At 40.5% G+C, this 20,933-nt stretch overlaps 1 protein-coding gene across 2 annotated transcripts in view; it reads left to right on the forward strand.

The window, feature by feature from the left end:
• The window catches only part of C6 (complement C6), a 50,777-nt gene that overhangs the window by 15,610 nt on the left and 14,234 nt on the right, over positions 1 to 20,933 (forward strand). Inside the window, exons 1-8 of one of the 2 annotated variants that reach the window (XM_023944495.2) lie at positions 9,877 to 9,908; positions 10,170 to 10,223; positions 11,520 to 11,677; positions 12,496 to 12,652; positions 14,915 to 15,059; positions 15,683 to 15,824; positions 16,659 to 16,797; positions 18,767 to 18,967. In XM_023944495.2, coding sequence (XP_023800263.2) covers positions 11,520 to 11,677; positions 12,496 to 12,652; positions 14,915 to 15,059; positions 15,683 to 15,824; positions 16,659 to 16,797; positions 18,767 to 18,967 — 942 coding nt within the window. In that variant the 5' untranslated portion in view covers positions 9,877 to 9,908; positions 10,170 to 10,223. Of the gene's footprint in view, positions 1 to 9,876; positions 9,909 to 10,169; positions 10,224 to 11,519; positions 11,678 to 12,495; positions 12,653 to 14,914; positions 15,060 to 15,682; positions 15,825 to 16,658; positions 16,798 to 18,766; positions 18,968 to 20,933 lie in introns of those variants that run through there. The other variant, XM_086869561.1, reaches the window with a different exon arrangement.

Here is a 20,933-nt window from a genome sequence, read left to right on the forward strand (position 1 = left end):
GATTGACTACTGTAAACTCGATTTTAAAAGCTGTCTCACATAGATAGTGAGATATCTTTGGATCCCCTTGTGAGCCTGTCAATCACTGCAAGCACATTAGAGTTCAACATTTCCCACTTGCACCAGCATGAAACAAAAATATCTCATCTGAGCTGAATGGTGTTGAAACAGTTTTATAGCAATGCAGTTGTGACTGAGTTCATTAGCAGCAGGTCAGGGCTGCCTCCTGTTCTCCTGGGCCTGTCTCAAAATGCAGGTTCAGCAGTGCTGGAGCCAAGGCAAACAGCACTGTCCTGCAGCAGCTGATGTCTAGAAACACAGCCTGTCTCCAGCATCAGATCCTGCTGCTGCTGGGACCCGGCCTTGGGGTGGTCCAGGAAAGCCAAAAGCTTTGGCAAAGATGGCTTAGTCCATTTCCCTTCTTCCCATGGAGGTGATTGCAGTAAAGGGGGTCCGTATCCTTGGAAAAATGCAGTAGGATCTGTATAATGCTTTGTTTGAAGAAGGCTAACTATGAGCAGATGCTGGTAGCTGATGGTCAGAATGATGCAAGCAGGGTGTGTTAGTGCATGCAGGGGTATTTCAGTACATGAGTGCGAATGAGCAGAGGTCACCAGCCTGCATGTGCACCTGGCAGTTCACCCTCTCCCTGTTTGCTGAAGCTGTGTTTGCTGGCTCTGGGACCTTGCAGGGCAGGCAGTCCTGTCAGACACAGGCTCTGTGCAAAGCTGAGGTTGAGGTTGAGGTTATTAAAAAATAATTAAAACAATTATAGTCTACCAACATAGGGCATTGTTTAATTTCTGCTTTCTACAGTGCATACAATGCCCAGAAACCCTCAAGACTTTCACCCTCTGTATTGTTTTTCCTATCCAGCTTTGTAGAGTGCATCAAACATAATCAGGTATGCAACTACTGTTCTCAGTTTAACTTCCCCTCAGCTACCCCACTTCATCTTCTTCCACTCCCATTTCCCTCAAACCCACAGTGCCTGGGTGGACTAAGGCATCTTCAGCTGGCGATTGGCACCCCTGGCCAGCCCAGCAGTACCACAGCACAGAAGCTGTCCCTCTATATGTGATCATGAATGTCGCCCTAAGTGCCATTGCAATACACAAGTGAGCAGGAGCTTTCCTACTGAATTCAATTACACCTTTTTGTGATATTTAGAGCACATTCACTACAGTGATGTGACTGTTGGGAAGAACAAGGTAAGAAATAACATGCCACTGATGAAGGTGAGAGCCTTAATCCAACTGAAAATGGGCTACCATGGCAGGCTTGATGAATGCAGGTTAGTTTCCATGAAATAACCAGTACAGATTTCACAAGAGTGCTCAGTTTGCCATCATCTGCTGCATCAGGTCTGTAGAACTTTGCGTCACCATATTTTCACAGCTATGGCACAAGCATGATTGTTTGGAGACTGTCCTGGTGGCCATGCCTCCAAACACAGAGGAGGTCCCCTTTGAGCAGTGGCTATAGAATAACCTTCATTTGAACCTCCTCTCTTTTGTGGGAATTGGTGTGAGGTATGCCAGGGCTGTATTTCAAATGGTACATGTCCTGGTTGTTGGGGAAAATGAAGACTAGGAAGACCAGCAGTCTGAGTCCCTGAATTATCAAGTCTAATTCCATTTTCTAGTGTCAGAAACAGAAGATAAAATTTTAAATATTCTCTTAATGATCAGTTTATTTATGCTTTGATCTGTATCCACAAAGCTACTGAGTAGTCAAAGTTCTGTTGACTTGAACCTTTGTCTTCATTTCATTGTTGTGAGGCCCCTGAACACCCTGATGCAACCTGGCTGATGGAGCACACAGATAAAACCAGAACAGCCAGTCTGACACATCCTTAATGTCATCCCACTCTGCACAGGTGTTTATAGCAATGCTGATGTTTTGTGACCAACTCAGAGAGAAAGAGAGGATAAGGAGGACTTGTTCCAGCAAGAGGAAGAGGAGCTGAAGGTGTACAGGGTGAGCTGTCAGCCACCATCTCTGGTCAGGCAGTTTGTTCTGCTGAACTGTGATTTGAGCTACAGCTCTGAATTTTCTTTGTCTGTCTCTGAGTCACTGCCAAACACTGACAGGCACCTCTGATCTTGATTTGCTACAGAAAAAAACAAGCTGTTTGTTCTCTTGGCTCTGTAATGTACTTCGGATTTGACCTAGAAAGTTCATCTCTGGTAGAGAAGGACTCCTTCATTGCCTGGTATTAGTGGTTTTTTATGATGATTAAGTTACCAATCATACAGAAACTTCAAAAAAATTATCCATGAATTGCAGAGATGAATCAGCAGGGCTCTTAGTAGGTGTCCATTTATAGGACTTGCCTAGTGATCAAGTAAACTAAAATCTCTTGCCCCATTACTTCTGATTCATCTAGTTTCTCAGTGGGTACTTATAAAAAAGTGCAATTTAAAGTATTTATTGTAACATTGTTAAATGCATTTTGTAGTTTATATTTGCAGTTTGATTTCAACACAGAAAAGCTCTAAAAAACTTTGTCTACTGGTGCTCCCTAGTGGTGAAGTTTTCTTTCAGTAGAGCTGGAGGAATTTCACTAGTTATTGTGCAATTCCATAGCTTAATTGATTCAAGTCACCCAAAAGGCCTCTATGCAGATGTAAGGTCATTCACACATTGCAGATTTGCAGGACTGAGTTTTCATGTGGCACTGGGCCTCTATGATGTGAAAAATGTACATTGCAGTAAGGAAAATCCTTTTTACCTCCTAGGCTTTGTTCATTCCTGTCCTTAGTATTAATATGCTACATGAACTGTCCTAAATAAGATGACATATGCCATTCTTACTCTGTTTCTCACTCTGTGTCTGACAGAAAGCCAGGCACCAATGCAGTGTGTCTGTCTGCCTTCCCCTAGGTGTGCCAGGCTGGGGACAAAGCATTTGTGGAAAGGATAATGCCAAACTTGCCTCACTTGTGGGCTGAACTTCATGAATTTGAGAAATATCTAAGAGAAGAGGAAACCCCACAGCATATATTAACTCTTGCCTGTGAAAAAACTGTACACAGCCACAAACCACAGCTCCATGCCTCATGGAAACTAGTAGTAATCCTGGGCATGGCTGACTGGTTCAGATGCTGCAGAGAAAGGAAATTTATCCCAGGATAGGCCCTGGAGAAAACAGAAGAGCCAGAGAATCACAACTTTCAGCACAGAGGCATAGTTTGAGCTAGGAATGGATACACTGGTAAAGGAACACACTTTAGGGTGACCCAGTTCCCTTCATCTTTTCCCAGTGAGGTGGCTTTCAGATCCTGTTCTAATCAAACAAGGTGACTTACTTTGATTGATATATCAGACTTGTTTGACAGTAGTTACCATGGTTTGTCATGGATGGATCCTTATTGCTTTGCACTGTTCTTTGCTTTGCACTGAAGTTTTTCTTTCCTTTTGTTTTTCCGTCAGGCAGGATCTTATCTTCTGATCTTCTGTGTTTTCAACAACACGCTACCTCTTTCAGGAAGCTGAGATCTACCAGCAAACTGTCTGGAAGTAAATTGAACTAAGTCTATGGAACCTGTAAAACAAAATTTCAGTGTCTAGTAGTTGCTTTATGTATACACATTGCTAGACCTTCTGTCCCCGTGAAAGAAAGGCCAGCACAGCAGCTAGCTCCTGCAGTTGCAAGGCATATTTCCTGTGGGCTGAACAGAGCCTTTTCCCCATGAACTTTCCATAACTTGGGTCAGCTTATGAGAGGTGGTTCCCAGGGAGCATTCAAAGCCTGTAGGCAGGCAACACACATCCTGTATGCAGCTTTCCTTGCTGACAGATGTTGCAGATAACACTGGGGAAATCAGCTGTGGCACAACCTGCTGCCTCCTAGGTATGCTTGCAGGTACTCATGATACCACCATCTGAATCGAGCTGAGTTAGTTGTGTGAAATGACAGGTATTTTATCTTGTCTTTTATCTAAGATATTTGTTAACCTATGGGGTACAAGTGCCTCACAGCTCTGTTTTCCCTCCTGCTTGATAGCACTCCAGAAGTACCATTTCTCATAGATGAGCTAAGCACAGATGCAGTATCCAGTATGTCTTGCTGGGTGATGTTTCAGGGATTCCAAATCTGATCTCGTTCACTGTCTCAAACCTCAGCATCCATCTCCCACTCCAGTGCCTATGGGTACCAAGAGAGAGTTAATTTGCTGAATGACTTAAACAGTGATGGGAAGTAATTGAACCAGCAACTGCAAATGGGAGACTGTGGTGTCACATTGCCACGTGACAGACACTTTTGGATAAAGTGGTGGTGCCAGCTCATGGTGCAGTGATGCTCATGGTCCAGCCATGGGCCATGGGCCAGGTTGATGAAGCAGAACAAGAGCATGTGGCCAAAACGCTGCTATCCCTCCCCTGCATTCATCCCTCTGTGGCCTTGCAGTAGTGGCTGCAAGGCTCCTACTATGGTGTAGGAGGTGCTCTCTATTACAGACAGTATCATGGAGGATAGTGACTCTCTTCTGGGACAGACCAGATCAGACTCTTACTCAGATAGTGCTTCCTTCTCCCTTGAAGGCTGGTTTGGGAAGCAGGGCACTGTGCAAAGGGTGGCTGCCTTTCCACCCTCCTTTTATGATGAGGTGAGGTGGCTGAGTACTGAGGGAGGAATGCCTGCATGCAGCATTTCTGGTTGGTTCCAGTCCCTTCTTCTGATGGTAAGGAACTTTACAGGCATGGAACCCAGGATGTAGTTTCTCCATAATTTTGGTTCCTCACTCTGTGATAGGTGAAACCCCCTTTCTAAGCATTTCAGACCCTGGAAGAAGGGCTGGTTTTTTGGTTCAGGGGAATGTGTTTATGCTGTAATTGTGCTGGGATAGGCCTGTAGTCATGTTCTGTCTGTCTGAGCCATTGCTGGACTCTCAATGGGGATAAAATCCAATGTGGCTTCTAAAAGTGGGAAGTTTTAAGTCAATTTCCAGGTAATCTGTGGCCTAAAGAAGTGATGAGACAGACTCCTGAAAACAAAAGAAGGTGCTGAGCTAGGGTTTCCCTCCCTGGATCCAGCCCAACCATTACCATGATGTACAAGAAAAAGGGTGAAAACTCAGCAAAAAATGTCTGGGCTGGGTTCTCTCAGTGATGCAAGCAGTGAATGAGCATTTCAGAGCTAAATACGCTGAACTGGGCCTAATTCAGAGCAAAACATCCTGAACATATTTTCAGAAGTGGTAGCTAGCTCTGCTTCCTGCTGTCCTGAAATTACCTTGATCGGACTCACACCCACACTTACACTCATACCCACACTCCCCAATACAATGAAGTCCTTAGTCCTACTACTGATGCTCCAAATACTTCCAGATTATTAATTAAACTCAAGGAAACAGAAAATTCTGCATAATAGAAAGAATTGCTGACTTTATTTATTCAACAAAGTAGCTGAAGAGGGAAACTGATTCCAAACTCTGCCTCATAAACCTGAATTTGCTTGTCCAATCCTTGGACATAAATAGTTTTTCTTCACAGGTGTTGCTGGTCCACAGAATCCTCCACACTGACACAATCCCTTTTATCAAAGCCTTGACTCTCCTCTTCAATCCCACACCTCCTTTAGCTCTGCAGTGGCAAACAGGGAGGAGGCAGAGGCATGGGATCCCTGGTGAAGAAAACACAAGTGACAGATGCCTGGGTGCACGCAGGGCTGCCTGCCACCGCTGTGCCATGCCAGTGGCACTGCCACCCCTGTCCTCAGACAGCCCAGTGAGGGGCAGAGCATATAGGATATTCTATGGTTCACTTTTCTTATTGCCACAGGATGTGTCAGAACAGCTCAGTATTGAAGCCATTCAGATAGCCTTTGTGCTTAAAGGTGTCTTTTTTTTTTTATCCCTTCTCATGAGGTGTATATATGGAGGTGTCGTGGTTCTATGATGTCTCTTCTATGTTAATTGTCTCTCTCTCTGTCTTTCTAAGAAGAAGAGTAATCTATATGTTTATCCAAGTAGTAAAAGAATTAAAAGCTTTAAGAAAACTGCAAGAGTTCATAGTGTTAAGTTTCAGTCTAGCAGCAAAAACTGAAAACCAAGCTCGGCTAACCAGCGCTGCTTCTCTCCCCCCTCCCCCCCCCTCCACCCCGCGGCCTTGTAGGCCTAGAGGGGGGGGGGGGAGGAGGCCGAGACAGAATCCTGTTACCTCTTCAGAAGCCGGAAACCAAAGAGAACAAGAGAATTCTGTCTGTACTTCTTAAGGGGGTGTTTACAAGTTGAATTCACTTTTTAATGGTCAGATCTGCTGTCAATTCTTGAAAATGACCGATAATTGGTCAGGAGGGAAAAACTCCCATCAGCCACCAGCAGCTTCAACTTCCTCTCCCTCCAAGCTGTCTTAAAGGTAAAGCTACCCCATGACATTCCACCCCTTCAACTTGTAAACACCTACTCAAAAATTATCAATTATATTCAATATACAACTTAAAAACTAATAAATTGACAGAAAAGAAGAAACAAATATTTACTACTTTCCACCCCTAGATTTTACTATCACTGCTATATAAACTTAAGACAATCATGCTTTGCTCTTACTTAATCTTTTATCTCACAGTAACACTATTAATATACTAGTTTAGATTTGCTAATTTTCGTTTTCCCGGCCAACGCACCAATTAAATGTCGTGGTTCTATGATGTCTCTTCTATGTTAATTGTCTCTCTCTCTGTCTTTCTAAGAAGAAGAGTAATCTATATGTTTATCCAAGTAGTAAAAGAATTAAAAGCTTTAAGAAAACTGCAAGAGTTCATAGTGTTAAGTTTCAGTCTAGCAGCAAAAACTGAAAACCAAGCTCGGCTAACCAGCGCTGCTTCTCTCCCCCCTCCCCCCCTCCACCCCGCGGCCTTGTAGGCCTAGAGGGGGGGGGGGGAGGAGGCCGAGACAGAATCCTGTTACCTCTTCAGAAGCCGGAAACCAAAGAGAACAAGAGAATTCTGTCTGTACTTCTTAAGGGGGTGTTTACAAGTTGAATTCACTTTTTAATGGTCAGATCTGCTGTCAATTCTTGAAAATGACCGATAATTGGTCAGGAGGGAAAAACTCCCATCAGCCACCAGCAGCTTCAACTTCCTCTCCCTCCAAGCTGTCTTAAAGGTAAAGCTACCCCATGACAGGAGGAAAAACAACTCTCTGAGTTATTAAATTAAGTGCAAGGTGTATTATCCTTCCACTCCATCCTGATAGTAATTTTTCATCTGCTTTATAGGGGTGAAAGATTTCTCTTGTGATGTTTTCAGGAAGATTTTGAGGGGAAAAAATTTCTAGTGAATAGTATCATTTTATGCTCTTAAAACTCCAGATTTTGTCAGAACACAGACAGCTAAAGCTATGTTTATAAAATCAATGTAAGATGAGGGATGTAGTGCAGTAAACTCTTGCTATTCATTATCTGAAGAACTGAAGGTTCTAGACTTTCTCCCTTGAGCAGAGGTTAGTGGTGAGAACGTATGCTGCTCTAAGAGCGGAGTTAGAGGTTGACTTGAGACAATAACATAGTTTTTCTAAGTGCGAGGAATAGATATAGATATAGGATGAAATAGATGAGACGTGACCTTGTGAAAACCAGCTAGAAATGCTACAGTGTCAGACAGAATACTCATTGAATTTGAGGTAATATTTCCACATTCTTTGAAAAATGATCTTTTATACAGACATTGCAGCAGAGATGAAGATATGTTTATCTCTTTTTGTTTGTTTTTTTTTTTCTTGGATAAATATTTCTTGTAAAAGTAATGAAACTGAGGCCATGAATATGTATATGGACATTTCCAAAGTCTGGGGGTAATAAAATGGCACCTACACACTGACCTCTTTGTGCTGCTCCCAGTTTCATTCCAGTGTTAGTGCTTTGGTCTTTAGGGAATACTGCACCGGAATTTGAGACCAGAGACTCAGATTGTTTTGAGGATACCCTGTAGACAAAACCTTTAAGAAACAGCTGTAATATGGAGACCAGTCTTTCAGTGGCAGGCTGTGAGCCAGCACACTTGTGAAAAACTCCTTTCTTTAGTCACCTTGGTGACAAAATGAGTGCCTACTGTGTTGTTCTTGTCCAGAGCCTTCATTCATCTCATCACCTTGCCACGCTTGCTGATGAGCTGACAGACTCCTGGGGCACATCAGCAGCTGTATGCAGCTTTGCCAAAAAGTGAGTTAGCCTAGGCAGCGCTCTTTGCTGCTGTGGCCCATAACTTTTAGACAACTGATTTAAGAATAAAATTCTTACCTCATTACCTCCCATCTAAGCATTCGATACAGATGCAGTCGCACTTTTCTCAAGCCCTGCTTTGGTGTGAGGTCTACCAGTGCCCATCTCCACCTAACATTTCTGTTAATGCCAAATGTGGTGCTTCTCTGTGAGCTTGTTCTCTAATTACAAATGGGTTTTTTTTGTAAGACTGCTTTTGTAAAATACTTACTTTTTTTGTAAAAGCTTTTACACTATGTGAAGTGTCTTTCCTTTGAAATCTTTTAAAATTTAAAAACTCTCTTTAGTAACACCTTATTTTCCTGATATGAAGAAGTAAAAAAAATAGTTTCTCAGCTAGAAGGTTTTAGCTATCTGCATTATGTGCTGTGAACACTGACTTGGAGCTCACAGCTGTGGTTTGCTCCTGCAGGGCTGGGAGAAATCTGGCATCTCCTCTTTGGGCTCCCACTGGGGCTGGGGGGACTGCCCTCAGTGAGCTGTGCCTGCTAAGGTTTAGAAGATGTTCTCTGGAGGGTAGAAGACAATATTTTTCACACAACTTTAAAAATCCCACCCAGCAGCAATGATAGAGTTAGTGATGACTATTTTGATTTCCTATAACAAGTTTACACAATGTAATAAGGATCTGGCAGAATATCACTTTGCTAATTTTGTTCTCAAGTTCTCAAGTTGTATAACAACACTTCTTGGCCAAGCTCAGAATTTAAAAAAATCTCCAAAGGCAACTGGAAAATGAAGCTTTGCAGGAAGATCTGACGTTTTTTTCCAAGGATATAGATGACCCTGGATCCCAACTAATTGGGAAATATGGCTCTGATATCTTGACATGTTTCTGCCAGTCCAATGGAGTCAAGGGGGTTCAACGCAGGATTGCCCTCTGCATGGAATCCTTAATGGGTATTTGGGAGGTCAGGGATTCTATTTCATACTGTCAATATTTTTTTAGGGCAAATCACTTCCTTGTTTTGTAATTGCCATTGCTGCTTCTTTTCTGCATGTGTGCATTCTCTTATTTACCATTTTAACCCCTGCCTCGGCACCTCAGTCATGAGGTGGTGCCCATGCTTGCAGGACAGAGGCTCTCAGTCCTTGTCTGCTGGCAGCACTTCCTCAGGGTCAATGCACAGTTCGCACCATCGAGGGCAAAAGGCAAACAGCTGTAAATGACCTCAAATGCATTTGGACTTTTGCTTTCTCTGGGAGCCCCCCTTTTGTGGAGATGGTGCAGCAGCAGACAGGTATTTTGCCTCAGCCTGGACTCTGTCTCCTGTTTCCTTGTAAAAGCAGTAATGAGCTACAAGCATGCGACTTCTTAGTAAATTCTCACTCTCTTGCTGTCAGACTGAAGGCAGAGAGGTTGTGCAGCTCTCTCAGGCAGCACAAGCAGACCTGTGGTGCATTGAGCCACTCTAGCTTAATGCAAATGTACTTTGAATCCTTTTGGCTCATCTTGGGCAGCTGCATTTGTACAAAGAGGTGGTTCTCCACACTTCTGTAGAACACATCTCCCTGGGGGAGCAGGTGCGGGGGCCATTTAGTTCTGAGCACTCCTGCCACCAGATCAATTTGCCTTCATTAAAGGATAACCAAATCAAACAAAGCCTCTGGCCTTTCATTTGAAAGACTGCAGCAAACCACACCAGGGTCACATGAGTCTGCAACATACACTGAGTTTTCAGGTAACAATCTTACAGTCCATTAAGAAGAAGGATTTTTTTTTTGGTTGGCTTCAAAGCACACAGGTTACAAGACCTATGGAGAAGTGTTCTGTGGGGTTTGTTTTGTTCTGTTTCTTTAAAATGTTGAATTACTCTCTCATGTGCTAATATTTATATGGCTTCTGATGCACTGATAGGTTGCTTTTTGCTCACTGATGAGAATAAAGTCTGTTTTTCTATGTACAGTGCAGTGACAGAATGAAGCAAGTAATTGTTTTGTAGGGCTTCATCTCTTTTCCAAGCCAGCATTGTTGATGCAAGAAGCCAGGCAGTCAGGTAAGGAAAAAGAAAATATCTGTTCTCTTCTTCATCCACTGGCAAGACTACTATTTCCTCTGTCTTACTATATGTTGTATTTGATTGTGCTTAAATCTCTCTGAAAGGCTTGTTCATTGATGAGCTTTCCATGTAAAAAGTGCTCAAGTTCTCACTGCACAGCAATGTGAAGACCTACTGCCTTTTTTTGCTAAGGGAGGAAGCAATGGTTGGATTTGATGAAATTTCATTTTTTTCAGCAAAATATAAAAATCATAATAACGTATGTGGCTAAAAACCTAAAAGAAAAAAACAGTTGCACAATTAATTTCAAACTTTTTGAAACTAAGTATTTTGGAGTATTGTTTTGAAATAAATACTTTGGTTTTTAAATGTCCTTTTGATTTGGGGGAGGTTTTGAGGTAAACCAAATTTATAATGCTCTACTGTAACAGCCTATCAAATTTAGTGTTGATTCAACCTCATGATGAGGTTTGAATTTTTTAGTTAATACGTATTTTTTCTGGAAAATGTGGGTGGGGTTTTTTTTTTTGTTTGTTTGTTTGTTTTTAATCTATCAAGTATTATTACTTCCTAAAGACTGCCTATAACCTTTGGTCTCAAAAAATAAAGTTTGATTGACCACTGGAGTGAGAAATAGGCTAGATGTTCTGTTTCAACTGCTAATAGAAAATTCAGGTGAGCTTTGAATAGTGATGGTTTGCAGTTTCAACAGGCTAGTCAAAACTTTGAGAGGGGAGAATTCACTGCAATAAAATGCTTATGCAAAGGTGGTTTATAGGCATGTGAAAATTAACTGGTTACAGGCTAGTAGATGGAGTTGCCTAGTCATAAGGTCTTGTTTGTTGTTTTATATACTGTATAGGAAGAACTTTAATATTTTTATTCTTATTTTTAGAAAATATTTTTGAGGATAATTCTAAGCAATGAAGAACAATAACAGATCTTTATTTGTCATGTTCAAAATAATTTACAAGTAACTTCTGAAACAGAAATAATGCATAATTGTGTTAGTTCTCCTGATAAATAAGTGGCCAAAAACCCCATTGTGACTTCTGGTCCTTGAAGTATTGACTGAATTACTGCTATGTCTATCATGCATGACTGCCCCTTTCTAGGTGCCCAGCTTAACACCTTAGTATTTTGAAGTAGATTTATAGACACTGCAAGCAGTGAATGTGCATTTCAGAGCTGAATACGCTAAACTGGGCCTAATTGAAGTGACATCTCTGTAAGAGCCCTGGCATAACCAAGCGATAGTTTCTTGAGCTTAAGTTGCTTGTCTCTGTGATGTAGATGGATGCCTTTGCCATGGGTGTGACTGTGCCAATGCACCTGGTCCTGCTGAGCCTGATGACTGGGGGCAGCCAGGGGTGCTACTGTGAACATTACCCATGGGGGTCGTGGTCTGCCTGCTCACGGACCTGCAATTTCGGCACACAGACCAGGCACAGGTAGGGCTAAGCCATCTCACTACTTCTTTTCTGTGAAAAATAGCACTTTCGGAGGGGGGCACCCATGTCTGAAGCTCCACCTTCCACAGTATGTTGAGAAAAATTGTCATGCTCAAGTGTTTATCAGATAAATAGATCATCTTTTAATTGCAATGCTTAAAAATGACAGAATTTTGTATACAAAACATTACTGCCCATGGGGCAGGGAGGGATGGGGAGGGCTGGAATTAAATTACCCCTGAGATCTCTTCCAACTCAGCCCACTCCAATGAGCCAGTGCCTCCAAACAAACCAATATCTGCCAATAGATGTAATGAGGGGAGGACAGCCCAGTCCTACAGTGGCCTTGCTGTCAGCGTGCTTTGGATGTTCAGCTGCTGTGGACACACCAGGCTGCTGTTCAGTGCCCTGCTTTGGGAGCCCTGCACTGGGCACAATGCCGCAGGAGGGGTGAGCTCCAAATTTCCTCCCTGCACCATTAGTTTTATGACAACAAATGATGTTAAATGAAAATTCAGCAGTATCTAATTTGATTCAGCTCTGTGGAATAATCTAAACTTGTGAGAAGTACCCTCTTTTCCTCCTGACTCTGTCTGTAGCTATCCTCTGGGACATCTGAAGTGACATGAACCAAAAAAAATTGCTCTTTAAACTTAAGGCATATTTGGATTTTTCTTGTAATCAACATTCTGCAACTGCATATTATCTCTCAGGATTTCTTATTTGAGTTCAAATCATTTTGTCAGCCTTCACCCACGAGTAGAGAACACCTACAATCTGTCTATTGTTTCCTAGCATAATTTTTTTCATTTTTTTAGGCAAATAAGAATGGATGAATATTATAGCCAAAACTTCTGTGACCAGCTGTGCACAAAGCAAGAATCTCGTACATGTAACCAGCAAACATGTCCTATCAACTGTCAGCTTGGAGGCTTTGGCCCTTGGTCAGAATGTGACCCATGTGTTAAAAAACAAGTAGGTAGAAAATGTATTATATGGGTTAAATGCAAGAAATTATGCTAAAGAGATCTCCTTGTTTCAACTTTACATCAATTGATCTGGAAAATGACAGTTTAAGTTAACAAGGGAAATTGGTTATGAATTATACAATAGGAGCTGAAGAGAACAAGTTAAAATAAGCAGATCAGACAAGAAAATGGTGATTTAGTAGAGTAAATCCATTTATGAGACTGATTGTGATGCTTATGATAAACTTGCTTCAAAATTTCCACTGCCATAATTAATGGTGAATTTTTCACATAATGAATCAACTAAACCATAAAGTGTTTATGTCTGCTTAAGCAGCAGAAAGTCACAGAATCTTAGCTTAGCCATAACATTCTGCATGTTCTAAAGACAAGAAAAATAGAAACAAATCATCTCTTAAAAAGAGTCAACAAATCCTAAGTGTCGCTGGCTAGAAATTCTCAGTCTGTATCTTATACTGATAGTCAGGATCAGTTTGAGATTGCTGTTAAGAAATACAGAGCAACATTCCCTGAACCTTCACAGCATGCACAAACCCCGCCACTGCCACAGGCAGATGTGCAATGGCTGTGGGACGAACACCCAGGATGGTGGTTTTTCCTCTTGGGCCTTTCTCAGTTGACAATGGTACACTTAGAGGTGAGACAGTAGAGAGGGAAGAAATGAAAAATAAGTTAAAGTGAATTTTACCTAAACATACCAAGCCCTGTCAAATGTAAGGCTGTAGAGGATTGAGGGAAGTGACAGTGGATTGTGTGGGGTAGTTGTATGGCTGGTGGCTTTGAGCTTTGAAGCTGACCATGAGAGCAGCTCTGAGGTTCTGTGCAGACACAGCCTATGTTCCACTGCACGTGAGACATCTTGGTTTCAGAAATCCATGCCTGAAAAGCAACTCTGAAAACCTGTCAAACATCTTAAATCTTTACATACATAACTTTCTGATGCCCGAATAGTGTGAGAAAGGCATACTAAAGCTGTTCTATATGTGAGAGGTGAACCAGCCTGTGGGGCTGCAACTAGGATGAGCAGTGCAGGAGGAGAGCAAGGAGAATCAGTGAGAGACTAGGAGACAGAAAATTTCAAGAGGTGAAAGGGAGTGTTCCTCTAAACTGGACTGACTTCAATACCCTCTTATGTGTCTGCATTTCTTACCTTACATCCCTATACAAATGTATTAATTTTTAGTAATTTTGTAAGTATTGATGCAACATATATGCTTCTTCAAATGAAAAGGTGCTTTTGTGGACTGTGGTCCATTTCCTCCTAGAAAATATCAAAATCATTGCTTGTGACCTCTAAAAATAGGAACAACCAACAGAATAGAGGACCTGGCTTACAGTGTAAGAATGAAGAATAGTATAAGCAAGTTCCCATTGATGGGAAGGAGTAAAGAACTGGAAGCTCTGACAAATAGTAAAGTGGGAGTTATGGAACTGAAATGGAGTGTAGGGAATGGTTCTCATGAGCTTTAAAATTTTCTGGTGTTCTTCACACTCTCCCTCCAGAGTCACTTGGTAATTGTTTTTTACTAGAAACTTCCTACACTGTTTGTCTCCAGGGTCTATCTACAGGGAGGAAAGTCTGCAATGAACCATACTTTTGCAATAGGAAAAATTCTTAGAGGAGAAACTACTCAGGCACATGCAGACAGGTCTCACCAGCAGTCCTGTGGAGTGGAAAACATATCTGAAGTACTTTATCTAACACCCTTCAACTTTATTGTTCTGCGTGGAGGGTGCTGTCTCAGGGAAAGAAAACTCAATAAGCTCCCAGAAACTTTCAGGAAAAGCATTTTTGTCCTCTCAAGTCATCCAGTTCTCCTCAGACAAGAGATCCCACATATGGGAGTCAAGCCAGCTGGGTTGTCACTGTCAGGATATTTCTAATTCAACAGAGATTGTAAAGAACAGAAAAAAATCTCTGTAAGCCTGTTCTCACATAATTTCCTATTGTGTATACTGAAGATACAGGGATGGAATTTGTAATTTGTTTGGTGATGTAGACCAGGTAGTCTGCAGTTTAATCATTTATATTCCATCAGGGCTAATGAGGCTCTTGGATACCTGCCTGCCTCACCCAGGGTGATGGCATAGTAGAATGGAAGGACAAGAATGACTGATAATTTCCTTCAGGGCTCTAGTTCTGATAAAGCTTCAGCAGCACTGAGGTGTGTGGCTCTGCCTAGGGTGGAACTTAGCTACAAACACAACTCATAAAAGCAACCCTGGGTTTATTTCTTCTGCCTTTCAGTTCCGTACCCGGACGCTCCTGCGACCATCCCAATTTGGGGGCCAGGCCTGTACCGAGCCACTGGTGGATTCCCGCCCATGCTTCCCAGCTAAACTCTGCAACATAGTGGAAGTTGACTGCAAGAATAAATTTCGGTGTGAAAGTGGTAATGATTATCCTCACTGTATAACTGCAGTATTATTATTTAGTCAAAAGACTAAATAATGAGACAAAAGATGTCCATACATTTCATGTATAAATTCCAGCGAAAAGGGACCAGGGAGAAAAGTTTATGTGAGAATTTTGTATGTATTAGTAACAGCTTATCTTTTCAGTTTCTTCTACAAGTAATTAAAATGCAGTTCTTAGCCTGGGATATTACTATGATCGTGATAGCTGGACAGTAGCACTATTCCAATTATATTTCTTTGCACACATTTTTCACATACAACCATAACTGAAGAGTTTGTCTGAGCATAAATTCTCACTATTTTTATTAGGCTTTTGTCTATTTCTTGTTTGCTTCAATTTAAATATACCTGATCAGGCTAAATAATTTTATCCACATGTCCTTTTGCCAAACTTAAAATTAAGCCTTTGCAGCTTTGAAATGAGGCAAAATTCAAAGAATTGAAACAATCATTTCTTAATTGGGATAATCCTGCCCTTACACTAACTCAGTGATAACATCTATAGCAAGCTCACACTTTTGCAAAGGAAAAAGACAAGACTGCCCTTTTCTGCATTTAGACATGATGAACTTTTGCTGCTGCTGTTTCTCTGGTGCAGGTCGCTGTATTTCAAAAACATTGGAATGTAATGGAGAAAATGACTGTGGGGACAACTCTGATGAAAGAAACTGTGGGAGGAAAAAGACGGTGTGTAACCGAAAGTATGAGAGCATCCCAGGTGTACAATTAATAGGCAGTGGGTAAGTCAACTCTGCTAATTTTTTCGTAAGCTTTAGTTGTTACCTCACTAATTTATATGAACAAAATAATTTCCAGTTACCATGTGAGAGCATTCATTAAAGCATATAATCTCTCAAATTAAAACTGGCAAGAAATTATAAAAATACAATAAAACAATCAGGCTAGGATTTGCCTGCTGCATCCTCCAGTCCAGCACTGCTGGTAGACGAAGAGGTGTCGAGGAACACTGTCCCTGACACCTGGTTCTGTGGCACCGTAACCAGAGCATGTATGGGCAACTTACAGCTCATGGAATTACTTGCCTGTACATCATACCATACTTGAAAATTTTGAGGATGTTCCTCTACAGATGTTGTTTGTCTGTGTGACATTTCACAGGATAACAACTACTTCCATGCTATTAATTGAAACAATATGAAGCCTAAACATGGGATGCCTGTCCCAAGCAGACTGGTATTTTTTAATTGAATTTTGATCTCAGTGTTGTCCAGTAACATCATTTATGGTAGAAACAGAGAACCAGTAGCTCATTTACCTAGAACCAATTTTAGGTTCTCCACTTAAGACTGACTGCCTTATGCAGACTTTGGGGTTATTGGTAAGGTTAGGCATTTCTGGAAAGCAGGAAACTGTATTGATGCTACTGCATTTTTCCAGTGAATTCAGTGTGAATGAGAAGTGGTTGTAATTCCTTTCAAACCAGTAACATGACCCAGATGCTCATGCTCTCAATCAAATCTTCAATACCTCAATGCAGCTGTATGCCCTGAAATGTTTCAAGTTCATACATCTTTCTGGAGTTGTTTAATCTCTGGAAATAAATTTTTTGTTAGATTTCACATTCTGGCAGGAGAGACCCGAGGAGAAGTTCTTGGCAACTCATTCAATGGAGGACAATGCACAACAGTGAAGCGCAATGAGACAAGGAAATTGTATCGTGTTCCTGCAAATCTGGAGGCTGTCAGCTTTCAGGTACTCTCCAGCAGCAGCTCCTAGCTATAAAACCCTTGGTGTAATCAAAATCCAAGTTAAGTGCTCAAGTGTTAAGTAGTATTGTATGTTTTAGAACAAAGATTTCTCAACCTGATGAGGCTTGAAGATGCTTCAGTTGATGTGTGAAAAGGGGATAAATTTTCTTGCTCCACTCATGTCTTTCAGATCTGTGTTAACTCAATGCACCATATACCAGAGTCAATATGATTGATTTGAGCTTCTCCTGCTTCCTTGTGACTGTAGCCTTATTTTGTTCTGACTTGGAACCAAGGGCCTTCTCCTAGCCAGACATCATCTAGGCAGAGGTTTGTCCAACTCCAAAGCTTATTCCAGCATCACTTCTGTATACTCGAAGTGCCAATGGCTGCAGCTACTGAGTCCAGCTTCCTTCCTTTCACCTGCAGCCTTGGGACCCAGCTTCTCCCTGAGCCATTTCAACCCCCCAGTCCTGCCTGCTCCCTGCTCAGCCCCTCCACAGTGCAGCAAAGAAAGCAGGCAGGCACTAAGCCAAGGAAGCAGGAAGACAAAATATACACAGCCTAGAGAGGAGGCTTACAGGACAGGCTTGGGAATGACCAAAACGAACCTGGATTGTATAATAAAAAAATCTAGGAACTACTGATATCTTTTTCATTGACACCAGCATTCAGAAAATGCTTTGAATACAATGATTGGGGCACAACATCTGGCTGTGTACATATAAGCAGGCCTTGTTTGAGGCCAGTAGATGCTGCACTGGGAAGAAAATACTACAGTACATGAAGAAAGCTCAACTAATAGATGAAAACAATTTTTCCAAGAGGTGTTGTGAGATTTTAGAATTACTTTAACAGAGGAAACTGAAAAAAGGACACCCTGCTGCATTCCACAGAACCTGCAATTGAATTGGCTGTGACATTTCAGATTTGTCAACAATGGTGAAAATTACTGAGTGCAGAAATATTTAAGAGGAAAACCAATGTTTGGTTTGCACAGGTCTCTTTATAGCCAGTAAGGTTCAGTAAGTTACTAATGCCCACTTGCAAAACTGTTAAGGGTTTGTAAAACTCACCTTTGAGAGTGCATCTTTATCTTTTAACATTTAGAGCAGCTTCTCATGTAGAAGGGCCACTGGATTGGGCCTTCCTGGAACTCCAGTGTGTTTTCCTGTAAAAGGATATGACTTCTTGTAAAATGGAAGTGGAGCACGAGAATGCACCGCCTCATATCCCAAAATCCCTAGCAGCCCTATTAATCAAACAGGCCTAGAGGAGGGGGAAAAAACCTCATTTTTCAAAAACACAGGTATTTTCCCAGATTTTGGGAAATAAATAATTTCTGATCTGATGCTGAGGTTGTCTTGGTTTTTTTGCTCAACACCACCACTGGAGGTTTACCAACTAGATCAGTAGGTTTGTTCATAATTCCTCTTCATCTGCCTCTAATCCATCATGCAGTATAGGTGCTAACAGTCCAAGTATACTCTGAGACTCTCCTGTGCAAACCTGTTCTTCTAGCTGGAAACTGGGAAAGAAAGGTCAGGAGGGACCAAACCCTGTCTTGTACAATATAGAAGCCATGGGGTTGGGAAGTAGTCATGATGTGGACACAACATGTACGTCTGGAATTCTTTTAAAATTATGTTGCAACTTGTTGGAAAATATTCCTAAGGTTTAGGGCACAGGGGTGAGAAGCTTTAGAAGAAAGTGTTACAGCTTTTTTGTGGTTGTTGTTGTATAAACAGCTATTTGTAAGACTGCTGCTTAACTTGTATTCATTTTGCCTCTTAGCCTTTCTCAGTCTCATCTTTTGTGTTATGAGCAGTTGTATAGCTTACTTTCATATCTCAAATAGTCAGGCATATTTCTTCCATTAAAAAATAAGCAAGAAATCAAGAATTCTTTGCTTAATAGTTTTCTGTTTCATATTATCATTTATGCAAATGCATTTCGCTTTACTGAATTGCCAGGTAACAGATGAAGAGGATGATGTAACATCAGATTTCTACAAAGATTTAACTCCCCTGAGTGATAGTGCTTCTGACAGTAGTTCATCCACTCGTAGTGGTAAAAGTTCTTCTGGTATCCCATTTTTATTCTCAAGAAAGACACGGGTCCAGGTTACTTCACTTTCCTCCTTCAAGAAAGCTATTGAAGCCTCATATGAAAAGGTAATTGAATGTTGCCTTCAGTTTCTTCTTTCTATTGATTTCTGTCTGCTCATTTCAGAACTGAGCTGCCAAAGGCTACTTTCCCTATCAAGACATTGGGCCACTAGAATTGGGTATTTAAAAAATCCTCTTCTGATACTACAATATATTCCTGGTTGTAGCATACCTTTTATAATGCATCATGGGTTTTGTTTAGTACAGAAAACATAGGCTTATTCCACTTTTAAAAAGCATAGATTTGACATTATCATATTGCAGAAGCCACTCCTTCCTCTCTCCTAATTACAGATTAAGAGGGCATAATACCTAACAGTAGCAAAGAACTCAAAAAATAAAGGAAGTGCACTCAAGAATGTTGTACATATGCATGTACTGGGTATTAATCTACATGATATTTTTTTTTTTTATTTGGTAACTAACTTGTATATTGGGGTCTCATGTCTGCCAAGATACATTTGGTCATAAAAATAATCTCAGAAATAACACACCCACAGAAAAGTTTCTCAGAGGAGATAACATTTTTCCCATAAGATTCCGTGCTTTTAAATCAAATAAATACTGGTAGGGTAAAATATCATGCATCTTTATTGCTTAATGGCATTTAATGGTCGGCTATTGTTTGCACTTCTGCATGGGGAAGGCCGTAGGACTGAATGAAGCTAAGGCCTGATGAAACTCAGGAGTTCTAATGCAATTACAGTGAAACTTTTGCAAAAATATTAGTCTTAACTTTAAGATTGCCTATAATGGAAGTTTGCTGCAGGCCTTTCTTGCTTGTCTTAATAGTTAAGCAGCTTGATTGCTTGAACAGTGCATTGTTCCTAGTTTGAATGCAAGTATCCTGAAGTTCCACCTGCTGGAAATCAGTTCACCTTCATGCCTGTGTAGATGTCTGTACACAGATCAGGCTGCTCTCCTGTACAATTGGCAAGTTTATTTTGGAGGAACAGTGGCTTCTTATTGGCTTAAACACAGATCAGAGCTAGTTATGAAAATGTTAGTTTAGGTAAAACTCGCAACAGAAAAGTTCTTTTGCATCTACATTGGTTTTCAGCATTGTTGTCATGGAAGGTGGTGAGGTACAGGAAGAGGTTGCCCAGATAAGCTCTGAATGCCCCATCCCTGGCAGTGTTCAAGCAAAGAAGTTGTTTCTGCCCAAGCAGAGGGGTTGAACCTAGATAGTCTTTAAGGTCCCTTCCAACCCAAACCATTCCATGATTCTGTGAAACCACAGAAACCCACTAATAATTTAGTCCGGTGTTGGGTAAAGATGATACAGTTTAAAATCCTTTCTTAATGAATATACAGAAGGACTATTACCTTGGGTCTTCCTCATGTTATCTACTGTATCAGACAGTAAGCCTCTATTTTCATCTCTATCTCCATAAACTGTATAGTGAGTAAACACAATTACTGTAATATACATAGGTAGATGTGTACCTGTGTACATATGAAAGACCTACAGGGTTTTTTTCAAGACTTCCTTATATAGTGAAAAAAGAAGACTATGTTGATCACTTAAAAGGAGGGAGGAACTTTCCTGTGCTTTGGGATGTCTCATTGAGACCTATATGTTAAAACAGATAAGATATTAATTAATAAGATATTATGTTAAAATTAATAAGTTAGTAATATTTATATTAAAATTAAAAATTAAATGATAAATAATAAATATATTAAATTAAATATTATATACTATATATAATATAGTATATGATATATATAATACAATGTAATATATAATATTAATATATACATAATACATAATATATAATATATAATATATAATATATAATATATAATATATAATATATAATATATAATATATAATATATAATATATAATATATAATATATAATTAAATAAGATATTAAAATTAAAATTATATTAAATATATTAAAATATATGTGATACACATATATATATATATTGCATATATGCATATAAATGAACATATTGTATATAA

The sequence above is a fragment of the Cyanistes caeruleus genome, chromosome Z (assembly GCF_971803275.1).
Source record: "Cyanistes caeruleus chromosome Z, bCyaCae1.hap1.1, whole genome shotgun sequence".
Lineage (NCBI taxonomy): Eukaryota > Metazoa > Chordata > Aves > Passeriformes > Paridae > Cyanistes > Cyanistes caeruleus.